This window comes from Bison bison, unplaced genomic scaffold, assembly GCF_000754665.1.
Source record: "Bison bison bison isolate TAMUID 2011002044 unplaced genomic scaffold, Bison_UMD1.0 scf7180017864462, whole genome shotgun sequence".
Classification (NCBI taxonomy): Eukaryota; Metazoa; Chordata; class Mammalia; order Artiodactyla; family Bovidae; genus Bison; species Bison bison.
In genome coordinates this window covers 4297751-4308038 of record NW_011495024.1, presented here as the reverse complement: position 1 = coordinate 4308038, position 10288 = coordinate 4297751, and the positions used below count along the sequence as shown (strand labels likewise).

The 10288-nt window shown below is 43.4% G+C and overlaps 1 protein-coding gene across 2 annotated transcripts; it reads left to right on the top strand.

Moving 5' to 3' along the window:
• Positions 1–236: 236 nt before the first annotated feature.
• On the top strand, positions 237–7540 carry ZP4 (zona pellucida glycoprotein 4). Of its 2 annotated transcripts, none has more exons than XM_010860120.1 (12): positions 237–464; positions 742–863; positions 942–1044; positions 2112–2258; positions 3018–3205; positions 3692–3789; positions 4817–4947; positions 5134–5323; positions 5398–5545; positions 5850–5925; positions 7072–7188; positions 7390–7540. In XM_010860120.1, exons 1-12 carry the CDS (start codon positions 284–286, stop codon positions 7491–7493), a joined length of 1605 nt encoding a protein of 534 aa, XP_010858422.1. In that variant the 5' UTR covers positions 237–283; the 3' UTR covers positions 7494–7540. The 2 variants fall into 2 exon arrangements, with proteins under 2 accessions (XP_010858422.1, XP_010858420.1); XM_010860118.1 differs by having other exon boundaries at positions 284–464; positions 942–1050; positions 7390–7535.
• The last annotated feature ends 2748 nt before the right edge of the window (positions 7541–10288 follow it).

Sequence of the window (10288 nt, the reverse complement as noted above, 5' to 3'; positions counted from 1 at the left end):
CTAAGTATCTGTGAGGAAACCTATTTTAGCTAAAAAGCACCACATTGTTCCTGGGCTCTGAAGACTGTCTGATTTCAATATTAAAGTGGTGCAGCTGAAGACTGTGGCCTAAAGTGAGTGATGCTGGAGGAATCACCCTTTCCAAAGGAATCCCACCTGCATACTACACAGACATGCACCTGAAACCAGCTTTCTCTCTGTATTTAAGGGCTTGGGGAGCACAGGCTCTTGGGAAAGGAAGTGTAGGACCAGAAGAGTAGTTAGTAAGACTCCTAGCAGCACCATGTGGCTGCTGCTGCAACTTGTCTGGCTCTGTTTTCTATTGTCTCTTGGTCTGAATAGCCGGCATCAGTCCAAGGTACCTGAGTATCCTGACGAACTGCGCTGTGGGCTAAGGAGCTTTCAATTCACCATAAACCCTCTCAGTCAGGAGACGGAGACTCCTCCTGGACTAGTAGCATGGGGTAAGTTTGAAGGCTGAGCTAGGCAATGGCATGTCTCCTCTCCTGTGTAAAATTGGCCTCTGTTTTCTGTTCGAATGCCTCCCTACCTTTGCTAAACTCCGCTGCTTCTCTATAGAAGTAATCTGAAGTATAACTTCACCTCTAAACCTGATTTTGCTCTTGTTTCTCCTTTCTTGGCAGCTGCTCTTGAGTCTAAGGCAAAGCTGGCTGTCCCTTCCCAGCACTGGTGACAGGGATGACTGACCATATGTGTTTTCTTCCCCATCCGCACTCCTAGATAACCATGGGCTGCCACACAACCTGCAGAATGACTCTGACTGTGGCACCTGGGTCAGTGAGGGCCCTGGCAGCTCCCTGGTGGGGGAAGCCTCCTACAGTGGCTGCTATGTCACTGAGTGGGTAAGTATGACCTGTCCTTAGGAAGGCTGAGATGCCTCTGCCACCATCCAGGCTGACTTCATGGGCCTGTCTCTCCAGGACTCCTACTACATCATGACTGTTGGAATTGAAAGAGCAGGTGTGAGTGGATCTGGAGCATTTATAGAGACAAAGCTGTTCAAGTGTCCTGTGAATCTCCCAGGTAAGGGCTGGATACTTCTGGGTTCTGGGTGGTGTGGAGCTGCCTGAAATGTGTCCTTGGGTATCTTCTACCCATTCTGTACAGTGATACCAGGCACCCATCGAGAACTTTGTTCCAGCCCTTCACAGGCGACCCTAGGATAAACACCACCTGAGCGATTACTTGGGGCTCAGGAACTTTGAAGGGTACTTCACATGTTACCTGTAACCCCAACCTAGTGCCATTGCTAGCCCCAGCAGGGAGCTTTCCAAGCAGTCCTCACTGGTAGGTGGCAGAGCTGAGATTCAACCAAGAGTTATCCCAGGACCAGAGATCTTCTTCTTGAAGGGTCTGGAAGGACACTCAGCAAACGCCTTCAAGAAGCAGACTCTGTTGAGAATAGGGCTCAGTCCCTTCAGCTGGGGCTACTCGACTGCTTAACTTGGTATTTAACTGGGTGATTAACAGGCAGGTACAATGCCAGCTCAACTCCAGTGAATCTTGCCTTGCCCCCCAAGGGCCCTAGCTCAGTCATAAAGAGTCAAATTTCTGTTTTTAAACTTTTAACCATACTGTGCAGCATGTGGGACCTTAGGTCCCAACCAGAGACCAAACCCAAAACCCTTGCAGTGGAAGCACACAATCTTAACTGGCCTCCCAGAGAGGTCCCAAGAGTTGAACCTACAATTCTTCACATCTGCATTGTTATGTGATCGCCCAATGGAGTACTACTGATAAAATACATAATCATAGGCCCCACTCCCTGCTTACTGAACTGCATTTCAAAATGATGGTAATTTAGAGTACACTAAGTACTTTTTAAAGAACAGAAGGAAGAATTCTTTAATAAAGTCTCACTGCTTCTACCAATCTTGTTCGTATTTCCTCTTCCAAAGAGTACTCATTTCAGGGCACTCTTATAAGGTAACCAAGCAGTGAACTTTATAATCCAGACTTAATTTCTAGTATGTAAATATCTCTTCCAATCACATGGATATCTATGGGAACGTAATGTTTCTTAATGAAAAGATCTCTTAAAGACTAGACTTTGTTTCCTAGTTCAAGTTACTCTTCAATATCTATCCTAGATGTCCCAAATGCTGGCCTTTGTGACTCTGTCCCAGTCTGGGACAGACTGCCATGTGCTCCTTCACCCATCACTCAAGGAGACTGCAAACAGCTAGGCTGCTGCTACAACTCTGAAGAGGTCATTTCCTGTTACTACGGAAACACAGGTGAGTCGCTATACTTTAGAAATTAGCTGAAGAGTGCCTGTAATTACCATTAACTAAACCCAAAGGAAGGTTATCTCCTTCACCCCCCATCCAGAAGGCAAATACTGAAAGATGACCAAAGGTTAATGTATAAGTTAGTACCTCCTTAGAACACTTGACCTTCAGTGACCCAGCTTTCTATAGTCTTCCATTGCATATTCTTCTAGAACCCAACAGAAAGCAAATAACATTCAATGAACTCAGGAAGCTAAGTCTATGTGCAGGATGTTAATTGATAGAAACTTAACCAGTTTCAAGAAATAGACAATCTGGTGGCTGATTGTGTATAAAGAACTTTATTTCAGAAGATGAGCCTTATTTCAAACGAACACTGTCCCAAATCATGTTCCAAGTCTTTCTCACGTAAAAATGACCTTCATGAAACAAGATGCTACATAATTCTAAGCTCTTAATCCGAGCTGATGAGTGAAACAGCAGGTATGGCTATCTTCATTCTACAGGTGAAGCTGATACAAGGAGGTTAAATACACAGTAAGTAGTGGAGGCAAGATTCAAACCCAAGTGCCCATCCAAAGCCCCAGTTAAACTCTGGATGGCTGAACCTGCTTCAAGGTCATTACCTGGAATGCCAGCTTTTCTAGCGGGAGAAGAGGAGGGTGGGGAATTTAAAATAATGAAACTATAATTTTTAGACTCTTGTCTGGCTGGATCAATCACTTGAGGTGACCTGCCTTCAGCATAGTTGCTCTGGTGTTTCAGTGACCTCACACTGTACCCAAGATGGCCATTTCTCTATTGCTGTGTCCCGGAACGTGACCTCGCCCCCACTGCTCTTGAATTCTGTACACTTGGCCTTCAGGAATGACAGCGAATGTAAACCTGTGATGGCAACACACACTTTTGTTCTGTTCCGGTTTCCATTTACTACCTGTGGTACTACAAAACAGGTGAGAAGAGCTGACCCTGGACTCTGTTTAAGTTGGTCAGGAATGCCCTAGTGATTGGGGGAGAACTGGACTGGCTTAGCTGTGAAGAATATACCTGACTTACTGCTTGTCATGTAGGATGGTCTCTAGGACAGAGGGGCCTTCATTACTGAGAAAGCAGAAACCTCTGCTGGGTACTTGGCTAAGTCATCCCACCTGCCCACTAGTGAGGGGCTAGCCCCCATTACCAAGGTGTAGAAGAACAAATAACAGGTTCCCCCCACCACACAGCCCTGGGAAAGGACCAGGGAAATCAGCTGAGATAAGTGGTATTTCTGGCTTAATTACTCAAAGCCCCTTCCTGTTCCTTTGCCCTGAAAGTAAGGTGAAGTAATAATTTCCCTACTAGTCAATGGGCATCCTTTCTGAGTGCTGGATGAAAGCAAAATTGAGTGAAGCAGCATCTGGCTTGCAAGAGTGACAGGAATTCTTTACCTGCCCTTGCAGATCACTGGAAAGCAGGCGGTATATGAAAATGAGCTGGTTGCAGCTCGGGATGTGAGAACTTGGAGCCGTGGTTCTATTACCCGAGACAGTACCTTCAGGTAAAGGTCTTAGTTAACCTGACCTTGCTTGACCAGAATGCCTGAATTTCCTTCCATAAACAGGAGATCTAGAGAAAACATTCATAAATGACCATAAACAACCATCTTCCTCGTGATGGCAGAATCTCTATTGCCTTGACTATCCAATCTCACAGACCATTATTTGATCTAGTAGCCCTGCATTATTACCACCGACTTGATCTAAGCCTCAGACTCGACCTGACTTCAATTTCGTTTCACTGGGTCTTTGTTTCTCTAGTCTCTTCCTTCTACCTCCAATATCTAAGCTGTAGTAAAATGAATCTTTTTAAAAACCTTAGCTAGTATACTTAAAGTTTTCTATTTGTCTTCCAGAGCTTAAACTTTATTATGAACATAACTTGCAGGGTCCTACATGAAACTGCTGCTGCTACTTCAGCCAAAACTTTCCCAATGTTCTCAATCCTTCCCTAACTGTTCCCTAACCTCAGATTGTGCTTCCATAGAGTATTCAATGGACCCCAGACTTCTTGCTTCCATACTTTACCCTTCTCTCCTCTACCTCTCAGTTACTGCTTTTCATTTTCCCTTATCAAATTACCTGCACCATCTTCCCTGACTACTGCCTCCAGAGAACACACCTGTTATCATAGAACCATATCTTTTAAAATCTATTGAAGTATAGCTGACTTATAATGTGTTAATTTCTGCTGTACAAAGTGACTTCAGTTACACATATTCATATTTCCATTATGGTTTATGCAGAATACTGAATAGACTCCTGTCTTATACAGTAGGACTTTGTTTATCGATTCAATATATAACAGTCTGTGCTTCCCTGGTGGCTCAGTGCTATATCAAACTCCCTACATGGATCTTGTTTACCTATTGGTCTCCCCAATGATAGCTTTCACAAGGCCAGAACCAAACCCCACCTGTTTATAAACTTGTTCTAGCACCTGATACTTAAAAATTATTCCTCAAACCTTAAAGAGGTGACATGGTCTACCCACTGAAGATAATAGCTAAAATCTTTATTTCTCTGCAGGCTCCAAGTCAGTTGTAGCTACTCTGCAAGTAGCAGTGCTCTCCCAGTTAATGTCCAGGTTCTTACTCTCCCACCACCCCTTCCTGAGACCCAGCCTGGAAACCTCACTCTGGAACTTAAGATTGCCAAAGGTAAGACCCTCTTGGGTAGACTATCTGGCCTCTAGTCTGACTAAAGTCATCTTCTGGGCTAGAAGACCCTAACTTGGTAACAAGATATTATTCCTTTCAAAGGCATTTATGTGGGTGATGGTTTATCCCAAGCCACCTAGAGGTTCCAAGCTCTTTACTGCTTCAGCTTGTTTTGGCCTGTTGCAGATAAACGCTATCGCTCCTACTACACGGCTAGTGACTACCCAGTGGTGAAGTTACTTCGGGATCCCATCTACGTGGAAGTCTCCATCCATCAGAGAACAGACCCCAGTCTCGAGCTGCGCCTGGACCAGTGTTGGGCGACACCTGGTGCAGATGCCCTGCTCCAGCCCCAGTGGCCCTTGCTCGTGAATGGGTGCGTGTCTTTCTTTCACCTGTGTTACCATCCCTCCAAGAAGCCCATCTTGACTGCTGGATATCCTTGCTTAGGTGCCCCTACACAGGAGACAACTATCAGACAAAACTGATCCCTGTCTGGGAAGCCTCAGACCTGCTGTTTCCTTCTCACTACCAGCGCTTCAGCATTTCCACCTTCAGCTTTGTGGACTCAGTGGCAAAGCGGGCCCTCAAGGGACCGGTACGATGCTGCCCCCTGTGCTCTTCAGCTGGGCTCTAAACCCAACTCAAATGTTTCCACACGGTACCACTTTTCATCTAAGGTTGCCCTGTAACATTGGCTTTTGGTATTGCCTCAGAGCAATCAAAGGATGCCTGTGGCATGTGTGACATGGGTCAACTAGAGTCTGGTATCTTAGTGCTTCTGTGATGTCAGTTTGGTTTATCAATTTTATGATAATTCTGACTTCTTCCTGGGGGAGATAAAGCAGGTTTGAAGACTTAGGATGTGCTAGACCCATGATCCCAATTCTTTCGGTTCCCAGGTGTATCTGCACTGCAGTGCATCTGTCTGCCAGCCTGCCAGGACACCATCCTGTGTGACACTCTGTCCTGCCAGACGTAAGTATCCAACCTATCTATGCCAGAAGCCAGATTGAAGTGGTATTTGGAGTCCAGTGCTAACCTTTAGTCTGTGGCACATGAATCAAACTGAAGATTCATCTAATTAACGAGTCTTCTTTAAGTACTTTCATGATGTAATAGAACAGAAATACAACTAGTGTCCTAGAATTCCAGGCCTAAATATTTCAGGATTAATAGCTTATATTTATAATTTTCAGCCTTAGTTTTTCTCCATATAAATTTTTAGCAGGGAGTCAAGTGAGTTCACAGCCTACAATCTAATAAAACACTTCTGTGGTATCAGATATAAATGTAGGCTTTTATTTATCAGATATAAATGTTGGCAGGTCTGGCAACATGGCCTCAAGACTTATAGATGGCATGGGATTGCAGACTTAGTATGTGTTAATTGGTCAGGCCCAGTGCTCATACAGTCATATTCCATCTGATCCCACAACACTTGGCTCCTGAATTAATTGGGAGTCATGACTCTTAATAATCCCTGGGTTGGGAAGATCCCCTGGAGGAGGTCTTAGCAAACCACTCCAGTATTCTAGCCTGGAAAATCACCATGGACACAGGAGCCTGGTGGACTACAGTCCATGGGGGTCACAAAGAGCTGGACATGACTGAGCAACTAAGCACAGCACAGCATGACCCCCTAAGGTTTAAGCCTGTTCTGGTAGGAAAAAAAAACTTGTATACTACTTTTCAGAACTATCATTTAGTAAACTAAATACTCAACATCTAACTGCAATATTATATATATATACTTAGATATCTAAAATTTGAGAAGTACAGAGACCCTACAATTAGCAATAGAAATAGGATTCAAACAGAGCTTTGCTGTTACCGTTACCAGGTACCTTTTATATCATAGGGTCTCAGTATTAAGACATTACTATTCAAGTACCTGTACTTAGGAAGGATGATTTGGGGATAGTCTAAAATCATAATTTCTCTGAAACTGCTAGCATTAATACAAATGAGCAAGTCTGAGACTTTGTGTCTAATGCATTAAGGTTTTTCTTAATGGAACAGAACTAAGTTTTTCTCTGTGACAAGGGACCTAGTCCTGTTTTAGTACTCCACAACCACTCATAAGTACAAAACTAACAAATCCTTAACTCATCTCTCCAACAGGAAGAAGAAGCTCTGACATCCATTTTCAGAACAACACGGCTAGCATTTCTAGCAAGGGTCCCTTGATTCTACTCCAAGCCATTCAAGACTCTTCAGAAAAGCTCCACAAATATTCAAGTGAGTGGAAGGAGAATATCTGAACCACTGGTCAAACCAAAGCTATTTGTACATCCCTACTTAATTCCTTACTGGTTTGGTCAATATGAACCTCAAAAGGAATTACCTAGTTTTCTCCCCCTATAGCTCAAGACTAGCAGTCTTTATTAGGATGTAACATCACTTGGCTTCAGCATACTAACCTACGTTTCCATCCTGCAGGGTCTCCTGTAGACTCTCAAGCTTTGTGGGTGGCTGGCCTATCTGGAATCTTAATCGTTGGAGCCTTGTTCATGTCCTACCTGGCCATTAGGAAATGGAGATGAGTTGCTCAGCCCAAATGTGTTAATAAAACCAGATTGCACTACTAGTCTCCTCAGCTCCTCATTTGACAAGTAATCTCTTTAGCTCATCTGCTGTTGGCCTCCCCTCCTTCCAACTTGTAATCTCTTCAGCCCTTCCATCTTCTGAATAGAACATTTCAGTAGAATTTCCTAGTTGGTTAACAACTCAAGCAGAACCTACAAAAATCTCAGGCTTAGCAGACATATTTACAAGCTTATGAGGGTGTAAGACAGAACTCTTCCAGAAAACCAAACTGAGGAAGAACTAGTTTAGACTAGTCATGAATCTCCTAGACCATCAGTATTCTGACTTCAGTATGCATCAGGGTCAAAGGAGAGTTGGTATAAACAGATTACTATCCCCACTCCCAGACTTTGACATCTTCAAAGAAGTTTAAAGACTATTTGTCTTATCTGTTGTGCCTTAAAATCTCCCTAAACTGCAGTGGCCTAACATTAATCATTAAGTGGGTCTGGGCTGAGGCTTATGAACTTGCATTTGTAAACATTCCTCAGGTGATACTTAGCTTTCTAGTCAAGCATCACACTTCAAAAACTAATGTCTAGGACAATGCCTAAAAAGCAGCATCAGGTCATGGATTGATCAATTGGAAGTAACTTGCTCAAAAGAGGCTTTGGTTTGAGCTAGAACCAACAAGTAATTTCCCAGTTTAGTTCTTAAGATGAATAGAAAAAGGGGAAAATGAATTATTGTGACTTCTCTATGTAGACATCCTACCCAAAGGACTCCTACAACTCAGCAGTCCCCAACCTTTATTTTTAATTGGAGGATAATTACTTTATAATGTTGTGTTGGTTTCTGCCATACATCAACATGAGTCAGCCGTAGGTATAATATGTCCCCTCCCTTCCAGCCCCCACCCCATCCCACCTCTCTAGGTTGTCACAGAGCACTGGTTTGAGCTCCTTGTGTTGTATAGCAAATTCCCTCTGGCTATCTATTTTACATACAGCAGTGTATGTTCCAATGCTACTCATTTTGTCCCACCCTCTCCTTACCCCATTGTGTTCCCAAGTTTCTGTTGTGTCTATATTGCTGCCCTGCAAACAGATTCATCAGTACCATTTTTCCAGATTCTGTATAAAAAATACAATGTTTCTCTTTTTTTACTTCACTCTGTATTTAGTTCAGTAGCTCAGTTGTATCTGATTCTTTGTGACCCCATGGACTGCAGCATGCCAGGCTTCCCTCTCCATTACCAACTCCCAGATGTTGCTCAAACTCATGCCCATCAAGTCAGTGATAGCATCCAACCATCTCATCTTCTGCCATCCCCTTCTCCTCCTTCCTGCAATCTTTCCCAGCATCAGGGTCTTCTCCATGAGTCAGTTTTTCTCATACGGTAGCCAGAATACTGGAGCTTCAGCTTCAGCATCAATCCTTCCAGTGAATATTCAGGGTTGATTTTCTTTAGAATTGACTGGTTTGATCTCCCTGCAGTCCAAGGGACTCTCAAGAGTCTTCTCCAACACCATAGTTCAAAAGCATCAATTCATTGATGCTCAGCTTTCCTTATAGTCCAACTATCACATTCATACATGACTACTGGAAAAACCATAGCTTTGACTAGATGGACCTTTGTTGGCAAAGTAATGTCTCTGCTTTTTAATATGCTGTCTAGGTTGGTCATAATTTTGCTTCCAAGGAGCAAGCATCTTTTAATTTCATGGCTACAGTCACCATCTGCAGTGATTTTGGAGCCCACACAGGTTCTGTATCTTTAACGTTTTTGGTACCAGAGACCATTTCAACGAAAGAATTTTTCCACAGACTGGCAGCAGGGGATTATTTTGAGATGATTCAAGGGCATTATGTTTATTGTTTATTGTGCACTTTATTTCTGTTACATCAGTTCCAACTCACATCACCAGGTATTAGATCCTAGAGGTTGGGGATCCCTGCTGTAACTAACACTGCTGGCCAAAGTCTGTGGATCTCCTCTCTTCCCAGAGGAAGGCTCTGAAAGTATGCCTCCATTAAATAAGATGCCACCACTTATCTTCCTGGAGCAACTTCCAGGTCTTTTTGAAGTATGTTGTTGATGAGCACTGGAGTTGTTTCTAGCCTGGGGTGGTTGGTAATAAAGCTGCTATGAACATTGGGGAATTCATCTTTCAGTGTCCTATGTTTTTGCCTTTTCATACTGTTCATGGGGTTCTCAAGGCAAGAATACTGAAGTGGTTTGCCATTCACTTCTCCAGTGGACACATTTCATCAGAAGAGGTGGCAAGAATACACAGAACTGTACAAAAAGATCTTCATGACCCAGATAATCACAATGGAGTGATCTCTCACCTAGAGCGAGAAATCCTGGAATGTGAGGTCAAGTGGGCCTTAGGAAGCATCACTACGAACAAAGCTAGGGGAGGTAATGGAATTCCAATTGGGCTATTTCAAATCCTAAAAGATAATGCTGTGAAAGTGCTGCACTCAATATGCCAGCAAATTTGGAAAACTCAGCAGTGGCCACAGGACTGAAAAAGGTCAGTTTTCATTCCAATCCCAAAGAAAGGCAATGCCAAAGAATCTTCAAACTACTGCACAATTGCACCCATCTCACATGCTAGTAAAATAATGCTCAAAATTCTCCAAGACAGGCTTCAGCAATACATGAAATTCCAGATGTTCAAGCTGGTTTTAGAAAAAGCAGAGGAACCAGAGATCAAATTGCCAACATCTGCTGGATCATGGAAAAAGCAAGAGAGTTCCAGAAAAACATCTCTTTCTGCTTTATTGACTATGCCAAAGCCTTTGA

What these genes read in the sequence shown, in the direction of transcription:
- ZP4 (XM_010860118.1), top strand. Translation starts at nt 284, where the DNA reads ATGTGGCTGCTGCTGCAACTTGTCTGGCTCTGTTTTCTATTGTCTCTT. An exon ending in TGTGAATCTCCCAGGTAAGG is followed by an intron (nt 1,051 to 2,111) that starts GCTGGATACTTC and finishes TATCTATCCTAG; the next exon opens with ATGTCCCAAATGCTGGCCTT. An exon ending in TGGCCCTTGCTCGTGAATGG is followed by an intron (nt 5,324 to 5,397) that starts GTGCGTGTCTTT and finishes ATCCTTGCTTAG; the next exon opens with GTGCCCCTACACAGGAGACA.